Below are 21,088 nucleotides of genomic sequence, written 5' to 3'. Positions count from 1 at the left end.
CATGTCCCCAAATTCCCTGCTGTAAAGCAACTATTTCAGAATCTCATCTAGCTCCTTTACCAGATCAACTACCAGGCACCACTGAAAGGGGGGAAAAGAGGAAATATACAGAAACGTGAATAATTTAGGAGAAGCAGTTACTGTGAAGGGGAGCTCTCACACTGGTGCAATTGAAGAATTTTCCACCATACAGAAAATTCTAATATTCTTTGATATTGAAATGCCAAATAAACCACAGCAAGCCTCCATTGCTGTTAAAAATCAGCTGAGGTAAGAGAGCCCAGCGGCACCACAGCTAACACTGCTGTACCGCCAGCTCCAGCTGAGGTTGGAAGGCGTCTCTGGAAGTGATCTAGTCCTATGCTGATCCCCGTGCACACATACTGGTTTTGAAGGGGACTCTACAGCCTCGAGGGTCAACCTGCTCCACTGCCTGAGCACCCTCATAGGAAAAGGTTTTTCTGATGTTTCAACATTCTCCTATATTTCAATTTATGCCCATTGCCTCTCAGCCTGCCACTAAGCAGCACCAGGAAGAGCCTGGCTGGGTTTACTCCCCCTTCCATCATGCGTTTGTGTGTTGGTAAGGTCCCTCCTCAGCGTCCTCCAAGTTGAGCAGTTCCAACTCTCAACCTCTCCTTGCATAACAGATGCTCCACCTCCTATCATCACTGCCTTCTGGTGACCTAGGTTCATTAAATCTGAGTCTCTCTTGTACCAAGGAAGCCCAGCTCTGAATGCAGCACTCCAGATGTCTCACCAGATCTGCGGAAAAGATCATCACCTCTGATGTGCCAGCAACACAGTTCCTAACAGCCTGGGAGACTGCTGGCCTTTGTTATAGGCTGGCTCAAGGTCAGCTTGATTCCCAGTGCATTTTCAAAACTCACCTTAACACAAGCTTCCCTTTCTTGCTCAGCATGGAAATCACTCAGATTGCAGAGGCTTCTTCCACACCACACCCTCACTTCAGCCTGCTCCACAAGAGGGCTGGCAGGAGGCCCAGCACAGCCCATGGCCCAGGACTGACTCAGCAGCAGGGAGAGGAAGCAAGCTTTTTAGTAGCCAGGAACAAGTTTAGCAAGTTCCCAGGACTATCAAAGAAACATTTTTACAGTAAATGCTTTACTATGAAAGCTTTCATTAAAGCATCTAAGAAGTCGGAAATGGTAGATGAAAATTTGCCCAGTTCTTACACTATTACTAGAATACAACATTTGAAGTTCTCTACTTCCCCAGAGATGTAGTAACATGAATGGGGCTACAGCACCCCAGCTGAACTTCCAAAAGTATTCATGTATCACCATAGCCTGTAGAAAGATTATAGTCTTTTATTGATTTATTGTTTTACAGATTCAGCTTTCAATAATAAAGTTCAATAGATCGATTCCCTAATCATAAAAACTCATTTTACACATTATGTACAGGTACCCAAACATGTCACAGCACAGACCTTCACACAGAACAAGCTGGGCAGAGGCGCTAAGGGCAAGGATGTACATTCAGAGATCAAGTCGTGGATATGCACAGTGCTTTTGGCACACCTCACTGAAGATTGCCCACACAGGGACAGTAAAATAATCCCAACTAAGTCATAACATGGATTAGTTCAACTACATTAATTCCAGGAGGAACACTTAATTCACAATTAAACTGGCCATCAGAAGAGATTTAAGTTGAATCAAATGCAGCTGAACTAATCATTTTAGTTTTATTAGGCAACCCTCTGTAGACAAATTCTAGACCTTGAGATCTGTCTCCAATATTAAACACATCTTTTTAGCTAAGATATGAAGAAGTTTGAGGACTGAGGGAACTCAGGTGTGAGAAGTATTCTTTGGCAGTTTGATACAAATATAAAAAATACATTATTTTTGAGGGCTAAACTGAACTTTTCCCATTACTGCCAGCACCAGAACTGCTTCAGTGACACAGTAACACATATTAGAACGTAAACACAACCTTGCATTTTAATGAAACAAAATTCATATTACAGATGAACATCAATACTCCAGATATCCTTCAACAGGCTACCCACTCCCCACAAAAAAGTTGAACTTAACACTCAGTGAGAAAATTTGCCCTTCTCAATGACAGGGCCCAGGAAACATTGCACAACTGTTCACCTTCTCTGCAATACAGGACCTGGCACACACAAGAGACCAGCTGACAAAGTGTACTCAAAATACTCCAGCTCCCATGGAAAGCTATTTTATGTCAAAACCCTTAGTTAATTTGAATATCCCTTGCTCTTCTCTGAGATTAAGTATCACAGGTCTTTCTGTAACTGCAATCTAACCTCGTGATGACAAAAAACTGCAGCTAAGAGTTTATGCAAGCTGCTTTATAACATTACATCAAGCAACAAGTTAAAATACACCATTTCACATTGAGGCAGACAATCATTTAAAATCTGGCAATTCCCTTTTAAAAACAGTTGTTTTCCCTTCTAATGACATGGCTATCCCAAAGGAGATAAAGCCAGGCTCAGTTTGAAGAGTAGGAGGAGGGGGAAACAGGAAACACTTCCAGAACGAAGCATTCAACAGTTCTGCAGCCTGCAGGGCAGAAGGCTGCGTATCAATGTTTGACTTCAGTAATACAGATGTAAAGATATTGCTTTGTCCAAGTGCAGCCATAAACTTGTAATTTAAACTACTTCCAAAACAGGAATGTAACTCCAACAGGCCATTCCACAATGAAGACCATTTAGCCATTATCTCTACTTAGTTATCTCAGTGCTGAAATACTGTAGGGCAGCTTTACTTCATCTTCCTTCTTTGTCCACTTTGTTCCATTCAAACTTCTAATGCTCAGTTCAGAACAAATAAAAATAAAAAAAGGCTTAAGCAGACTCCCTTGCTGGGCACACAAGTACAAGCAGCACATCACATTTAGCCATGGAAGTTGACTCAGACCTTTTTCAAATCTTTCAGCAAACGATGCCAGAGCCTTTTCCTGCTTGTTACCTTGAGTGAGCATGTTATGGGGAGAACAGGTATACAAACAATACATAGTACTGTTGATGCTTATTCCCAATGGAAAACCAACCTCATGCTGAGATGTTGCATTCACCCAGGGTGGTAGGAATACTTTCATCCCACCACTTAAAAAAAAAAAAAAGCTGGATACTGCAACACAGACTGCCCAATCCACTTACCATAGAAGCATCCAACCCTTTTTATGGAATCTTCTCAGTATTTCTAGAACTTAACACCTACAGCTGGCTTAGTCATCCCAGCCAAGCTGCAGTTTCTATTTTCAGTTAACAAAACCAACTTCTCTAGAATTCACATATTACATAGTAAATATATCTGAAGATAAACCATTAGCTCTGAAATGCCCGACCATGAAGAATTAAGAAATAAAGATGGAAGCTCTTTCCTGGTTTTAAGGATCTTCAGGGCATGGACTCCTATTTACATTGTCCTGTAGATTTCACAACACTTAATTCTTGCACATTCATTTTGACACTTGAATGTCAAAGTGAGGGCAATTCAGTTTTGTTTTTAGTAACTGTCTTTTGCAAACAGGAAATCTGTGAATTCCCCTCCCCACAGATTCTCACGCATTCACACAGACTCTCTAGAAAGGTAAGACACTTTATTGAATTTTTTTGATAAATTAAGAAAGGACTATGAACCAGACTTATGGGTAGCAGGTGCTTGTAAACAGACATCAGTTCCTTCCCAAAGAAAGCTTGACTCCATGCACTCAGCCTGAAGTCACTTTCCCCACCGTTGCTCACAGGCTGCATAGTGATGGAGGGCGGAGAAAAACTCTTCATAGCTGATGTTTAGGTGGGAAGGCAAAGAACTGAGAAAGCAAGTTAGAAAGATTAAAATAAGCTTTTATAAACACCACACTATTCATACAGCCACTCAAGAATATCACCAAAAGCAAGCTACTGTCTGAGTAACCTTGTGAAGTTGTTCTCAACATGGTTATTGTGACTCAACTCTAACAACTAAACCAGTCACCCTCTAAACCAAAGCCTCCCATCAGAGTACACAGGGCCCTTCAAACCAGTGAAAAGCTGGAGCAGCACAGTGTGCCCACGTTTCAGTGCTCTATAAATGTGCTTGGATTTATGAAGTTCAGCAAATCTAGTCACTTCAGTTACTACTAAAATTGAAAAGCAATCCATAGGTGCGGTCTTCTATTATTCCATTTCCCTTGTATCCTTAGTTTCCCTTTTAGGAACCTATAAGCCACAGAAAATCAACACTGATATAAGCAACACTGTCAAATGGGACTGGACCACACACTAGGTGGTGACAGAAGTTATTCCTTAAACCTGAGGCATGAAGCCTGCTGTTGCTAGTCAGGGCTAAAAAAAACAACAATTAATGTTTGACAGGTTTTAGTTAATAATTTTAATACCCTCAAATCAATCTCCAGACACTTGTTTAGCTGGATTTCCTCTTTTGGCCAATTTCCATAAGTTATATCATAAAGACTTGCTTAGCTAGGTATTTTTCATTCCAGTGTTTTACAACATTTATAAGCAACTCACATGATTTCTGTCAGTCTGATGTGCCATGGAAGGAATCCTAATGTGCTGTCCACAGGACCGAACTTCAAGACTAAATCAGGATCAGGAAATCCATGTGTACCTGTAATAACAAGTTATATTAGATTTTATTAAATTTATCACAGGATTTTTTTTTAGTTCTAAACCCTAAGGCATCTGCTTTTTCACTAAATGCACTTTTTTTAAATGACGGTCCCAAGGACAAGTTAACAATTAAAAGCCCAAGAGGACAGACTGGTCTTGCAACACCTGAATGACCAATTGAGCAAAAGCTTAGGCAGCCACTGCAGGCCCAGCTGGACTGCTATTTTTATGTCAGGTAGTTTTCAAAGATCTTCTATGGAAAGTACAGGAACAGTTACATTGTTTTCAGTAACAGCAAACCCTAACAATGCTGTTTCATCTGACTTGTTCTAGTTTTGTCTTGGTAAACTTGATTTTAGTAGCACAGAACATGCTGTACCCTGACTCTACCTACTATAGTCCTTACTTAACTATGTGGAGCTGCAATCAAGTAGAGTAAAAGGACACAAAAAAAAAAAAGCTTAAGGAAATTTCACTGAAGAACACCTTTGTACTACAGACCATCAAGGAAAAAAAAACCAACTTGTTAGATGACTTGTCTCTTTCTCAGTATGAGACCATACAGAAATTTTAAAACGAACTTACTATAAAATTTCAAAGATACTGCTGCAGTTGGCATCTTTCTGGTTAAATGAGTGAGGTAGAACAGGGCAGTGTGTCTTTTTCTGTTACTGTGTGGACAACCTGACCCATTCTAGGGCAGAGCAAGATAATATTGATGAATTCCACTAAGTGCCCACACTCTTACTACCCATACCTTAAAACTCCAGCCAGTCATTTCCCTCATGAGAGCATTCTGCTCATCTTCTGAGGCTGAAGACAATTAGTGACCAAACACCACTGCCTGTCTCCCTTCCATACACTTCTGCAGTGCCTAAGCTACTCCAGGCTGTAATTGACAAGACAGGAAATAGGCTTACAATGAGCAGTCTGAGTCCAGCTTTCCCTGCTAATTCTAGCAAGTTGATTAGAGCAACTTGTGAAAACCAGTAGAGCACCCCAAGGGGACCCAAGAAGCTAAACTGCTCCTCTTGCACCTACCTAGCTCATCTGAAAAGCATTCCAGCAGTCATAACCCTATTTTGCTATAATGCTGCAATTAGTCATGATTATTGCAGGTAAATTGTTGTCACCCCTTCCAGTACCCACCAATTCTGCAAGTTAAGTGCAAAATGCTTATACTGGGTAATGACTACCTTTAGCAGATAAAGTTCAAGACAGCCTACTTGCTCCAAACTTCAGATGTTATTTCTCAATTCTTTCCTCACTTGCTTAAATTAAAAAAAAAAAAACACTACAAAAAAGCAGTCAAGAGCCTTTTACAGTTTTCAGATTAGTTATAGAGGAACTTAACTTTGGGAGTAACAGAAAAGGAAACTAGGGCCAGATTTTGCTCCACCCAGTTTTGAAACTGAAGCTGGAGATTTTTCAAAATGTTCACATCCTCCCTCCCCACTGAATCACCACAACAGTGATGACACCTTTTACCAGAGGTAAAGAGGCTATTTTCCCTAAACACGTGCATTTCTAAGAAAGGATGAAGCTTTTAGATAAGGGTGCCTTGTGCCACAGACCAAATCTCATCTCAAAGTTAAGAAAAAAATTGCAAAGCAAAAGCCACTCTGTTGTTCAGAAGCTAGCACATTAGTATCAGGAAAGAGCTTTGCAGGAAAGCAGTGAATACTTAGAAGTGGGGACTCTGGAGGAAGTGGACAGCTTTACTCATCAGCTGATTCAGCAGCTGAGTACTCCTCAGCTGGTACAGCAGCAGGATCTTCAACACTGCAATGGCTTGTCAAACAGGAAAAGACCTTCAGAGAGCCCAGTTAATGCTAACATTTCCTTCTGGTTCCTATCTGAAGGAAAATGCACACTGTAGCATTACTGTCACAACAGCCAACTAAAAAACACAGTCTGCTTTCCAGTCTGCATCCATTTCTTTACCTAAACACAGCAGTGCTACAGATAATTTACACGTGGAAGCTCCCTCAGAGCTGACAGAATTACAACAGTCAAGTTTAGCACACATGAGATACAAGGATTTGGGAGCAAACTTTAAAAAACAAAAGAGGCCAAAAGACTTGCACACTCAAAGGATGCCAATCTGGCAACATCCCTTCTAGGTCAGGAGTTCTGCAAGGGGAACATGAAGGAATTTTAGCGCTGATAACTATACCCCTCTCCACAGAGATCTTACAGGGCAACTTGAGTAGCCTTAATTGATAGTCATGTTCTTTGCTGGAAGGCAAACAGACAGCAAGCAGAGACAATATTAAAATGCAGCTGGCACCTACTTTTCTGAAAACAAGCTGGTTAGCTGAGGCATTGCTCAGAAGAAAGTATTTTTACACTGCAGAAAACTCAAGCTGTAAGAATTAAGTGCTTGACTGAATTAAGAACAAGAAAAGCCACATGACAAACTAGAATCATACCATTTTAGGACTAGGCTTCAATAACTGCACCCTAAACATGAACAAAAAGTTTAAAAACTACATTAACAGGTATTTAAACCAAAATGTAAAACCCCAAAGATTTACAGAAGACACCATTAATACAAACTCTAAGAATATAACTATTCAAGTATTGCTTTCCAGAACATGCTCTCAAATCAGGAATGCACAGATGCATACTTTTAATACTGTTCCATTAAAAATGCACACAAACTAAATTTGCCTACAAGTAAAACAAATTTTAAAAAGCTGCTGCTAAGTAAGTAATGAAAGAATACTTCACCTCCAACAATGTCCCAAACATTAGGTAAACAAATTAATAAGGACCAGTTACAGATATTATCCTTAATTATTAGCCACATACATGAAGCAGCGTGTTTCAAAGTTCATAGTTTTGACAGATTAGATTTCTCTTTCTGTGCTCAGCTAGCATGCAATGCTTCAAAAATAAATCCACTCATTTTAAGATTGGACCTAATACTTTTAACATATCCAGACAGAAGATCAACAAGTTTGAAAAGCTCCAGTTAAGTATCACTGGCCAAAATACACACAACATGTAACAACTGTCACCAGCTCTCCATTAAATTAGTAACTGTTCTGAAGGAGTGATTGTTAATTTCCTTTAACTGCCTTTGGGGTATAACAGAAGAGATGGGCTAAGTTCTTCTTCAGGTGCTTCATTAAATACATTTAATAGCTCCATTATAGGAGGATGCTGACAACAGGGATGGAATTCAGTTTGAATTCCAAACTTCCAAACTGCCATGGAAGTCCTCTGCAGAACAATTCAGCTGATCACCCAACATGAAAAAGAAAAAAATCACTCTCTAAAGTCCAATTAATGGGAAGCACACTACAACAACATGCCCAAGGCATCCAAGTTCAAGTGTGCAATCTGAAACCTGATGAGCTAATTGCAGCTGCAATTAACATGCATGGATCACCTAGGCAAGCTGAGCAACTCACCACAGCTCCACAGTACCACTGAAAAAGTGGATGCTAATTCCAAACTGCTTCTCCCAGGTGTGATATTAGGGCAGTCCTGCCCTTTTCATAGCTATTGCATGTAGCCACACACCACAGTGCAGAGTCAGTAATCTGCATGAATTAGTAATGAAGACAACTAAGCTAGTGTGGGTTATAGAGCAGCAAGAGAACAGCAAGTGTACTATCATTTGCATTCAGGATAGTAGGCAGGCAGCAAGAACAGCTTTAATCACTGTAACCAGATCTGGAAAAGACTCTGCCCATCCATATTTGCAGCTTGTAACTCGCAGGAAGTTAACCTAAATTAGAATAGTCTAGTTTTAGGTAATCCCAAAAGTACTTTTTTCAGCACTCTCATTGCAGAACATACCACAGATGCTGTAAACTCTGAAAAGCCAAAACTCTGCAATTTAGCTTAATATTTATGCTAAAGAATTTCTCTGCTAAAAAAACAGCTCAAAAGGCAATAAACAAGAAAGAAATTTTTAACAGAAGCCTAAAAGCAATAATCATAATTTACTCTGATAGACTAAGCATCAAGATGCATACATTCCAAGCAATGAATACACTAGTAACCAAATTGTTATGAATTGAGTACTCTTTCCCCTCCATATTATACTTACTACTTAATAAGTTGTCTAACATATTCACATCCAGGTCTGAATGTGTTCTTTGCTGCTGTGCTACCAACTGACAGAAGTTCTGAGCAGCTTTGACTATGTCTGCTTTTCCATCTTCTGGAGACAGCACCTTCAATGTAGATTGGCAATTTAAAACTGAAAGTACAAAACATAGTTTAAAAGCAACAGAAATATAATTGTTTTGCATGTGCTTTACATAGTCACAGATACAGATGAAAGTAACTTGTAGTTTAATTCCTGTATTACAACTAGTCACAAATCCACCTCATCTACCTCTTAGAGAAGTGGGTAAGAGTTTTCTGGATTTGCTGTATTACTAAAACACAAGCTTAAGACAACTACTTTGACAAGTCTTGTGAGAAGGGGCTTAATTCAGTCTTCAAACATAGTTCTCCAGGAAATTTGGGTTGGTTCTTACACTGTCAGGCAAAGCACTGAGAAGAAAGGTGCCTGGATAGTAACTTAAGGGGTTCAGGGAAATTAAAAAAAAACCAAAAACCAACAAACTAATTTCTACCCTAGAAGAGGAAGGTGTTTTTAATAGCTACTGTGTACATTCATGTGACATAATTATTAAGCTTGGGGGCTCTGATCACAGCATCTTGATGCAAGAGTTACAGTAAGGATCTAAGATGGCTACACTGAAGCTTGGAACAAGATAATAGTTCAGAATTCATCTATTCATCTGCAACTATGTCTGTGACTTAAGTGGACATTTCACAACAGCAATTATCTTAACCCTACGCAATTGACAGGCAAGAGTCTTCTCATACTACATGACTCGCATCATTGTCAGTACTGTAAGGTACCTAAGAGGTAAGCTTGCTGAGGAAGCTCAAGGCCAGAGATGGTGCACTATACTGGCTTGAAGCTAAGTGGGTTAAATACTAAAGTGTCAACATTCTAAGCTGATACCAAACTTATGTATTTTTAAGTATCTAGTAATAACTATCCTTTCTTAAAACTGCAGAACCTGACTGCAAGGGACCACACAGCACAGTCAAGATTCATAAGAACACCTAAAACCCCTTAGTTCATCTATCCAAAGCCACCACAATGAAAATGATTGCTCTTTAATATTGCTTGATTTGCCAATTTGCATCAAATGTCCTACATTAAAAAAATATTTAACAGTATCCCTAAATTGCAATACATGCAATTTTGTTATTCAGAAGTGAAAAACTGCACATAATAATAAACTGCATAGATGTCAGTTTGTTCAGTTGAAAACACGAAGCATCTGACTGTGAAACCTCCTAAAAAGAATGAAGAATTTAAAAACAGAAAACACCTCTGCTTTTCACAGTTTCCAGCACAAAAGGTTCCTGAGATTTAAAAGCACTCTTCCCATCAGCAAGCCTGAGAAGTCTTTCAGTAGTTTGTTTGGTGTGAACATAAATATCCCATCTTAGGTAAGCGGAGCTAAGTATGCTGGAGTTTAAGACATTAATAGCCTGTCTACCCCATCTTCTGCTGGTTATTTCAACCTTCACAGGAAGGGAAAAAAATAGCATGAAACATGAGTTCTCCCATATAAATGTTAGCATCTTAGACTAAGTTGTTCATAAGACAAGTTCATGCTACAATATTATACTCTGTACTGGAAAACTGGCACAAAAGATTTTAGTATTTGATCAGCTCTCATAGGGGAGGCAAAACTTGCAAGCAGCATTTTCAATGCAGCTAAATGTACTGCAACCTGTGACTTTTCATAACTATTTTAACTATGATGATCTTAAAACATAAGGGTTGTTTAGGTATTTTTTTTACTTTAATATTATGAGTTGTAGTTAGAAGACCTGTATCAGCCCATCTCTCTAAGACAAAGGCCTGATTCAAGTACGTGCCTGTGATTGATTATACTTGAACAGACTTCTAGCATTTGTCTTAGGCAGCAGATGAGGAAATGAGTTCTTACAGCAGATAGTGCTGTGTAAGGAACATCAGCCTCAAAACCTACTCCTGCTTTCCACATCTAAGTATGTGCAAAAGCTATTACCAAATTTATTTTTTTAACTTGTGCCCTTTACCTTCCTGATGGCATTATACCTTGCCATAACAACCAGCAGTCTTGCTCTTTCCCTTTCTCCTCCCCACTTAGAGGTGTATGTTTGGAAAAATGGAAGTACACACATGAAGAAAAAGGTCACTGTACACAGACATGTGTTTAAGTAAAAGCAGATTTATGATTGATATACAGCTATTTAGAGGCACACCAAGCCCCTCCTGTAGTTGATCTTACCTTGACCAGTTTTGTCGTGATTTGCAAATTCCACGGAGTACTTGGAGCAATCTAGTCCCAAGAGTTCTTGCTGCTGTTTTAAAATTTCATCCATCAATCTTGAATTATTCCTCTTGAAAATACCTTTAAAAAAAAAAGTTGCATATCAGCCAACTCCTATAAAAGGTGTTACAAAATAAATCTAACACTAGGCAAGAAAAAAAATTAGTCAGAACTGGTTTGAGACTGGAATTCACAAGTGTGGGTAAGAACTCAAAGAAAATGCTACTGCATGTGACTAATCTGAGTGACCTTGGAAAGACAACTCATGTGCTTTTGTTCTTCTTTCATCCAGCCTGAATAAGCAGCAAGTTGCAACTGCATAAGGGATAGCTTAAGACTTATTTCCTTGTCCTTGGCATGCTAGAAATAGAGAAAGCAATCATCAGCAAAGAACACCAAGTCAGATTAACACCAAATTTCTTTAAAGCCCACACTGCTTAAGTCTACCACTTATTGCCACACACCTAAGGCTGCAGGCTAACAAACCAAGTCACCACTAAATCAACATTTCAGGTCTCAGTAAGTATCCACTCTTAAGCCATCCAACAGCATGGATTTCCTAATAAGAGAATTTCACAAGCTGTATGTTTCAAGGAGTTCATGCAGTCCCCAAGGCCTTTTTATACTTGCATATTTAAGGCAGACACATTTCGAATGAAGGAAATCACAAAAGCCTGCTTCAAGCATACTTGGGTTTCCTACTAAAATAAATTCTAGCTTTTGAGAAACATAACTCTACTTCTAATTAAATGCCACAGCAAAAACTAAATGTTACAGTTTAAATATTTACAATCCAAAAGCATCGCTAGGCATATTCACTCAGGAACTGGATAATGCTTTTATCACAGGGTATTCAGAGGTTTTTACTGCACTTAATTCAGAAACTTTATGTCAAACACTTCCACTGACCAATCTAAAAATGCCCACATGCTAATCTTACAATGTAGACAGTGCAAAAGAATGTGATATGCAATTTTGATTAGGCTTAGGATTCGGCACCACAGCCTGACTATAGGATCTGGAACAGCTACAAGAGTTCCCACATTGGTCAAACAGTACATAAGCACTGGATCAAGACCATAATACACTAGGAGTTAGTTTGCAATATGAAGTGATACAATGCATTTATTTAATATGCTAGCCTTTAGGCCTAATGAATTAGAACTTTTCTACAGGCTTCATTAGAGGTTTTAATAGGTGGCAAAGTATCTGTTTTTCCTCTTATCCTGGATACTTCCTGTAAAAAAAAAAAAAACTATTTCATTATAGAAGTGTTAGCTTATAATTGATTTCACATGTTTACAGAAAAGCAAGTTATGGTAAGGCACAAACCTCTACAGAAGAAAGTGTGTTAGAATGCTTCTGCTAAGTTTAAACTAAAGTTAAATTGTGGCTTCCTGTGCTCCCACTTTCTAGCATATACTTATACATAATAGAAATTGAGAATGCTGCTTTAAACACAACTGTTTGATACAACTCTGCTTGGCTCGGTCTGTTTCGTGCTGGGGTTAACACAAATTGTCTTCCTCACTCCCCAGGTCAGCAGCAGTGCAGCCACTACAATTGCTAATCCTGTAGCATCTTCAAGGAAGATCTGGACAAGGCTGCATGTGCCTTGCCTTTAGGAGTCACTTGACTTCCATACACTTTTAGATATGAGAATTAAAACTATGTTCAATATCCAGACAAACATGTGACATAATTAGGAAAGGCTCCCAATCTGGGAAATAAGCTGCTGCTCTTCTTCCCCTTTTTCACTCAATACTAATGATACCAAATCCTTTCTCGTGAAAGGCTTTTGCCTATTCCCGCCAAAGACTGGAAGAACTAACTAAAGACTCCACACTCCAGCTCTAAAGTAAATTAAGACACTGAGGACAAGTAGAAGAACTGACTAAGGTGTTTGCTTGGATATCATATACTGGAACTGGTCCAGCTCCAAAGTGAAGGTCCTTAACACACACAACAGACACAGAAGAGTTGCTAAATAAATGTGTTCTTAAGATGTATCTGAGTACCACCCTTCTATTCTGCCTGTTTATCTCACCCACTCCCTCAGATGTTCAAACTTGGGGACTGCACAGCTCCTTGAATAGCAGTTTAACAAACAGGAAGCTACTGTAGTTGTACCATGTAGTTGCAGCATGCCTTCCTTGGAAAGGCCTCCACACCTAAATTCCCACTGATCCATCAACCCTGACACACACACAGTTTTCCTGAAGAGAAGATCCTGAAGCACAACAGAAGATAGTAAAAATTCAGACTAACTCAGATCTTAGTTAAAACCCAACAGCATTTGGGAATACTCCTTCAATGTTTGTCTCAGTCAGTGCACAAGAGACTCATGAATGCACATCACTGCAAACACAGTCCTGCCAAATGCAATATTCACAGGCCAAATTCATATTCAACTTCAAGAATTTTACATGGTCATGCCTCAGCTATATTCTCCTTTCCCTTACAGTATCTCAAAACCCCATTTATCTACAAGGCTCATTTTTTAAAAATTTTGTAAATGTACCCAAGTTAGTTCTGGGAGATGCTGTTGCTTAATTTAAACATGACAAATATAGCAAACAAGTGCATGAGTAGGCCAACTCAGTAACAGAATTGTGTTTCTAGGCAGTGAAACTTAACTCTTGATTTACTGCTACCCTCCAACTTCGTTCACAAAATTAAAGCTAGTCCATAATATAGTTTTAACAGTAAAAAAAAATTAGTTTGACAAAGGCCTAATAAATCTTGGCAATACAACAGCTGTTTGCTGTTAAATGAAAAAAAATGCAGCACTACTCATGTTTCTAATACAGAACACAAACATGAAATTGTCACTATTATTTTTCATCAGAAGATTTTCCAGTTTTGAAAAGCAGAAACATTTGTTTGGTCAGAACTCTGGAACCTGTGTAAGCTGGCGCAAATGTGTATGTTCCTGCAAATGAAGTGTTGCAAGAATTACATGTATTTAAGCACTAAAATTCCCAATGAAAAAGAGTACCAAACTCTGTCCTGGTTTGTTTCCTTTAACTACTGAGAACTTGTGAGCTGTTTTCAGGGATACTACTTGTTTTTACAACAGAAGCTGCAAGCATGCTGTCATTTGTTGCTATTAGAGCTGAGGCAAACCAGAAGTGTTTTAGCTTCCTGCAGTAGTCCTTCATTACACAGGTCTTTTCCAGGGCACACACCTTTTGCTCAGATTTACAGCAACTACAAGCCATGCCCCTTTGCTTGCAACCATGGTGTTGCAATATTTTAGGGTTAGATATTGACAAATGAAGTTTGTAATTAATTCATCAAGTGTAGAAGTGACAAGAATCTTGAACTGGAAGTGAACAACTGGCACAGAGAAACACCAGGTGATGTCAACCATTTGTTTGTCTGACTAGACTACCACAGCCACCACCTGTTAATGCCTTAATGGCATCTCAAAGGTCAACATTTTTAATTTCCCTGCTCCTTAAAGCAGCAGAATCTGGTAAAACACAAAATAACAGTTAGCCCTTCCTTGCAAGGGAACACCTTACCAAAGGGAGTCTAGTAAAGAACCTATCTCCACAACATTTCAGTTATTTGCTTTCTCAACTTCTTTCCAGTGCTGACAAGGAAAGAGTAATCAAAAGTTGTAATTGTTATCAGGTATTAGCATTTTGAGAACATCAAATACTAAACCACTTCAAAGAATACACATGCAAGAAACCATTTTAATACATGAACAACTTTTGCTTACATCCTGTTGGATCACGCTGGTGGATAACAGAGGAAAGCATGGCCATTATACAAGACCTCACAGGATATGGAAAGCTACAAATACCTCCTTTATCCCAAGAGTCTAGGAAAAAAGTAATCCAAGTTTGAATGTAACTAAAGTCACTTAACTTTCAATCAGATTAAGGCCACTTAAGACAGCACTAACCAATCAAAGAATTTGACTTAGAACTAAGAACTTTATAGGTGACCATTCCTCCCAGCTATCTTCTTGGAGGGTCATTCTGCACTAAGAGAACAGAGGCTCATCAGCAATTAGGAGACAAGATACCTCTTTCATATTTCCCATTCCTTTAAGGAGATCACCTTATCCGTTTTAATCAATGTGGTCTGAGAACTCCTCTCAACTCAACACCAATATGAAATTGTGGAATGTGAAATTCAACGTGGGTGAAGGCCCACAGCAGATGCCATGTGATATTGGTATCTCACAAGTGTTCCAGAGACATAAAGCCACAACATATTTATCTTGCCCAGTGAAATAAACACACTGCACACCCAGAAGATTTTATGGATTGATCAAATTAGCTAAACTACCAAGTAATCTAGAAGAGACTAGAAGCCTACTTTGGGGCTAATTAAATGATTTCTTTTCCATACTCTATCCTTTCTAAGAGTTTTCAAGTGAAAAGTGCTCAGAAGCAAAGCAGTTCACTAGAAAGCTATGATGAATAACTCCAAATTCAGTACAGTCACACTATGGGCTTGAAGAAACCTTCAGCATGAAGCATCTATCTAGGAGTCCAAAGTACCCAAATGCCAAGATGCAGCAAGCTCCCAAAAAGCATTCTAGACTTGTCTTAAACTAGAGCAGGAAAGCTTCACAGAAGTAAAACTCAATCAAGCTCTCCCAAAAGGCAGAACAACTACCAAAAGAAAGTTAAAGTATACAGCACTAGTAAAAGGCTTCTGCTCCCCAGAATGTATCTTAAGTGCTATTACCCAAAAGCATTATCAATGCCTTCTGACTGCAACAAAGCTGCAGTATTTCCTCAGATAAGGTCTCCACAAGAATGGCTGGATTTCTACCAAGAAATGACTGGCAATACAGAAGTCAATAGAAAAATTCCTGATCAAAAGCCTGAAACTTTAGTTTGCTTTATTTAACTCAGGTGTGCACAGTAGCATTAAGCTTATTATGGCTTTGTCATGTTGCACAACAATGAAAGTTGAGAGAAAGGGCTTCCACACACCAAGGCCAGTAAAGCCAGACCACCTTGGGCCTCCAAACATGCTGAGGAAACAGAGAAAGACTCAGTTCTGAGCCCTGCACAACCCCAGCAAAGTTGCCTTTACAGTTACTGGTGCAGCTGGTGAGCTGGAATGCAGCTACTTATTTTGACATTGAAGAATACATGAACAACCTTCTGTTTAGCAATTTTGCAAAAAAAACAGAAATTCATTACTATAAACAAATAAACAGCTCATGTAGTACTTCTTCTGTAAAGAACTTCATGCTTCTCTTTCCTCCTATAGAAGAGGCAGTTAAGGACATAATTTAATCCTTCTGCAGGAAACTGACACATTATTTCTTGCAGAGAAGGCAACCATGGAAGACCAAGCTTGTAAACAAGGTTTCTTGTTGCAATCAAAAGAATCTCAGTACTATGGATATGCAGTGAATGAAAAGAAACAAATTAAGGTATACCTCACCACAGCTAACACTGATCAGAGCACCCATAATTAGTTTTCCTTCTCCACCACAGCCAGCACAGTGGGGATTTTGACAAATCAATAGTTGATACACTTGTATGAGCACATACCCCCAGAAGCAGCTCAGCAGTCCAAAAGCACCAGTCACCATCTGAGTGGATGGAAACAAGTGCACACTGTAATTAAGGGTCACCCTCTGCTACTGATAAGAGCAAGCCGTACCTGACTTCGTTCACCTTCACTATTATCAGTGTTAGTGCTGAGGGTTCCAGACTCCACCACCACTGAGCACCGGATTTAGCAACAGCTGCAACATCCCACTTAATGACAAGTCTATCTGGAAATGCTGTATGCTCAATCAAGGCACCCTAAGGAGCTTAGCACCACAGGAAAGGCAGCATATGTGCTATTACCAGCAGTAAGCATACACTAGAGTTGTATGAATGATACTTGCTCACTCTCTGAAGCTGAAGTCAGTCTGAAAAGCTCAGCTGTGCACAAAGCAGTTGCAGCTGCTATCCTGGACAACCCACTGAACACCTGTGTGGAGCATGATGTGCAATGGCAGGCTATTCTCATCAACCCTACAAGTTTGGCAAAAGCCACAGATTTAAAACTTTTTCGTTGCTCTGCCTTCTTTGATTTTGCTCCAACAAACTGGAAAGCAAGCTAGCAATTAAACTAGCACATTCCAGTATCAGAGGATCAACAGAAGAACAAGCTACTAAAAAGTATGCTTCGATACTGAAATCATGAGATAATAGCCATGTTTTCAGATCTCAGCAAAACCTCTAGCAGAACAAAAGCGAACAATTAACATAGGTAACTTCAGATTGAATTAAACAATACATGGACACAGCAGCAAATAACCCAAGATTTTTGTTTTTCTGAACTGCCAGCAATAACAATTCTTCTGCAAGGTTATGTCAGCTCTTCAGAGGACAAAACTATAATTTCTGGTCATCATATTTAGTCTTCTAACAGCCAATCTTAGATCTGACTGAATTTCAACACATGTTGGAGAAGCAGTGGTAGGTTTTCAAAAAATGTTTCAGACACTACAGCTACAGCTCTGGCTCCTTACTGTGAGACAGGAGCTCAGCAACAGTGGCTACCTAAGCATTGGCTGGTGCCTTCTCCCTCCTCACTGTTGCAGAGTAGGCAAGATGAAAGCCAAGACGACCAAGAAACATGATTCTCAGCTTGATCTCCACCTCAGTTCAGCTCTCACACATATAATTTGTGGAGCACAGTGCTGGAATCTAAAAAGGAACTAAGCACATACGTGAACATATTAGGCAATACTGCCCATAGCTCATTTAAATTTGAAGTTAAAGATCCTGTACAATAAAAATGTCTCTCTTCAAGCTATGAGGGAAACTCTCCTCCTTGGTACTGTTTGCTCTGCAGCATTTCACCTGGTTGAATGCTTTCCAAGTTGGGAGTAAAAACTGTCAACACATAAATGACTTTTCAGAAGGTGCTGTTCTCTGTGTGCTTGAGATGTTATGCAAATATTTTATATCGTCCTTTGACTTCCAAATGAGGAAGCATTCTCCCTCTGAAATACAATGTAACCAAGTTCCACGACAGCCCTGCACAGATGGCCAGTTTAAACTGCTAAGTGACTGGTATTAAGCCCAGTTTCTCATAATGATCTTAAGAGTAATTTAGTGAAAGTCAAGTCTTCCAAGTCTTTTATCACATAGGAAGGATCAACCATGAAACAAAACTATAAATGGTGATGGTTTAAAATGAAGCAGAAAAAAATTAAAAATTACAAATGCCTATGCTCAAGGAAAGGCCTGCATATCTTAGATGCTTTTGCACACTTAATAACAAAAGATTTCCCCTACTTACATGGGCTGCACTGCAGGGCATTTCCTGAAGCAGCACCAGAAGACAACTGTACCTCTAACCTGGCAGAAATCTACAGAGTTCACCTAAACTGCATGACACCTCTAAACAGCCACTGGGAGTGGCTCAAAACAAGTTTAACCCTGCTCTCCTACAGTCTCACCCCTGACAGCACGAGCACAGGGATCTTCAGGATGAAGTTTTTTTTCTCTGCAGGAAAGAAACAAGATGCAGTCCATGTATTGTTATCCCTTCTGAGTTGACAGCTTGTCCAGTATAGGTTACAGATCATCTCTCAATGATCAGCTGGACAGAAAGTTTCAACTAAGAGTATCTTGAATATGGCTGCTTTTAGCTCCCCACTAGGAAAGGACAGGTATGAGGAAGTCAGATTTGTTCCACAACTTCCTCACAGTATGTGAAATCCAAACTCTGATCTTATCTTTATAATAGTCAGTGACGTGGAATCAACATACCTGCAAGAGCCAGAGTTCAATAGTTTTACACCTGGGACTCAGTAATAAATAAAATCACACAGCAGATGTGAAAAAACTTCAGAGCTCACAGAAGCACCGGCTCAGAGTTAACTCAAATGCCAAGCAGGACCAAATGCAGATCACATAATTTAACTTCGCAATACAGACAGCATCCAGGACATACATGCTTACATTTAACTACTTGTCCATCCTGTTTCTTCACACAGGAGTACTTGAAAATAGAAGGCTACTTTCATTCATTCACTTCCGGAGGTTCAGCCCCAACTCAATGAACAGCACTCATAAGAGCAAGTAGCCTAAAGCTCTTCCCGACTAACAGTCCTGCCCTACACTTTGATGTCAGCAGTTCCTGTCAGCCCGAGGCTGTGGACAAGGCTCCAGAAAGCACGCAGGACCTGGTCATCCCGACACGGGAGCTGGGCCAGAAGGACAACTGGGCCCTTGCCCAGGCTCCCAGGGGACAGAAGCTCTGCAGCGGCCAAGCAGCTCCAGCGGATGGGAAAGGAGCTGCCAGCAGAGAGGCGGGACCGGACCTAGGCAGAGCCCAGAACAGCGCGGCCCTCTGGCTCTACGCTCTGGTCCCCGGCACGGCCCGGGGCTGGGACTTGGGGCACCGCGGCGGCCGCTCACCGTTATGGTCGTAGACGCTGACGTAGGAGATGCCCACGGCCATGCACCACACGACCAGGCTGGCCATGTCCGCGTAGCTCGGCTCCTCCTCGGTCACCACCAGCCCCACGTGCACCGGCAGCTTCCGCAGGGCGCGCCCGTCCGCGCGCCACCGCTGCCGCCCGCGCGCCGCCCCGCCGCGCGCGGGGCCCCGCCGCCGCCAGGCCGCGCGCGCCTCGCGGAACCCGAGCGCGCGGGCGGCGGGCGCCAGGAGCGCGCAGGAGGTGGCGGCGGCGGCGGCCGCGCGGCCGCGCAGGCACGCGAGCAGCGCGCGCTGCAGACAGAGGAAGGCGCGCAGCAGCGCGTGCAGCGCGCGCCACGCCAGGCCGCCCGCCCCGCTCATGGGACCGACCGACAGGAGCGCGTGGGGCCCGCGGGGGAGCGGCGGGGGTGCCTCAGCCGCTGCGCGCCGCCCGCCGCGCCATCCCCTCACGGAGCCCGCGTCCTCCGCCCGGCAACCGCCAGCGCCGCCATCTTCCCACCTCCCCGCCTGATCTTTCACCTCTCAACCCGCCACACGCGAGCCGCCCGTTGGCCGCCGGGTGGGATGACGTCGCTTCCGCCCGCGGAGCGCGAATGACGTGGCCGCGAGAGACGGGGAGGGCGGGGCGAGGGCGGGAGGCGGGGCTGGGAACGGCTCGGGGCGGCCGCGCCCTGCGGGAGGGGCGGGGCCGCGCCCCCTGGCGGGCGCTGCTGGCGATGGCCCTGAGGTGCCGGGAGCCAGAGGGAAGGCGCCGGGGCGGGGCCGGCGCCGGGGCGGGGGCGGGCACTGTCCCCAGCTGGGTTCTGCCCCCAGCCGGGCTCTGCCCAACCTCCCCTCTGCTTCACGGGCTCATCTGCAGAGCCTCCCGCTACCTTTCCCAGCCTTGCTCTTCCTGGCGCCCGCAGTGCCTCGTTCAGGCTGGTGTGTGAAGCGGAGGTGGAGGGAGAAAGCACCTGAACGCCACAGAAGCAGTCGGGCCTCAGGGGTGTCTTTACTGTCAGGGGTGTCTTTACTGAGTAAAGGCAGGTTTCACCCTCAGAGCGCGCTGCGAATGCTCGCCGGGGAGTTCCGCAGAACGGGCTCGGGAGCCGGGGGCAGCGGCCTCGGGCTGCGCACCCCGACTCGCGTCCTCCACAAAAGCCGCGGCTCCCAGGCTTTCTCTGCCTTGGCTTGTAAGGGCCCACGGGTCCGAAGATGAACCATAGGTGAAAGATGGAGTGAGAGCTAGTGCCAGCCCGATGCTGTGAGACGGCACGGGGATATTTAAAGCACTCTGTTAAAAAAATCTGCCAATATTAAACTGAATGAAGAATTTTGTATCGCAAAAATTTTTCTCGTACTCAGAAAATAGCTACTTTCCTGGCTTCTAATACAGACCAGCATTAGCCAGCAAAAATAACAGTCAAACTGCAGGGAAAGCTTGTGCTGTTTCTAAATCTTTAGGTACCAAAAATTTGGTGAATGACCATAGAACCACAGAATCATTAAGGTTGGAAAAGACCTGTAAGATCAACTCCCACTGTTAACCCAGTACTGCCAAGTCATCTGTTTAACCATGTTCTTAAGTGCCACATCCACATCTTTTGAACACATCCAGGGTGGTGATTCCACCACTTCCCTGGGAAGTCTGTGCTAATGTTTGACAAGGCTTTCTATGAAAAAAATTCTCATAATGGCC

The 21,088-nt window shown here is 41.9% G+C and overlaps 1 protein-coding gene across 1 annotated transcript; it reads right to left on the bottom strand.

Annotated features, from left to right (window-relative positions):
- Positions 1-1,313: 1,313 nt before the first annotated feature.
- Positions 1,314-19,923, bottom strand: NUS1 (NUS1 dehydrodolichyl diphosphate synthase subunit). Its single transcript, XM_054630391.2, has 5 exons — positions 19,389-19,923; positions 10,942-11,064; positions 8,682-8,834; positions 4,517-4,616; positions 1,314-3,816 (listed from the first exon to the last, which is right to left on the bottom strand). Exons 1-5 carry the CDS (start codon positions 19,768-19,770, stop codon positions 3,726-3,728), a joined length of 849 nt encoding a protein of 282 aa, XP_054486366.1. The 5' UTR covers positions 19,771-19,923; the 3' UTR covers positions 1,314-3,725.
- Positions 19,924-21,088: the final 1,165 nt, after the last annotated feature.

The sequence above is a fragment of the Agelaius phoeniceus genome, chromosome 3 (genome assembly GCF_051311805.1).
Source record: "Agelaius phoeniceus isolate bAgePho1 chromosome 3, bAgePho1.hap1, whole genome shotgun sequence".
In the NCBI taxonomy this organism is placed as follows: Eukaryota; Metazoa; Chordata; class Aves; order Passeriformes; family Icteridae; genus Agelaius; species Agelaius phoeniceus.
The sequence above is the reverse complement of the archived record's forward strand: the minus strand, read 5'-3'. Positions and strand labels throughout refer to the sequence as shown.

Coding starts and splice junctions, on each gene's coding strand:
- NUS1 (XM_054630391.2), bottom strand. CDS start 19,770: ATGAGCGGGGCGGGCGGCCTGGCGTGGCGCGCGCTGCACGCGCTGCTG. Junction 11,065..19,388: donor CAGCGTCTACGACCATAACG/GTGAGCGGCCGC, acceptor TTTTTTTTAAAG/GTATTTTCAAGAGGAATAAT. Junction 8,835..10,941: donor TCACGACAAAACTGGTCAAG/GTAAGATCAACT, acceptor TTGTACTTTCAG/TTTTAAATTGCCAATCTACA.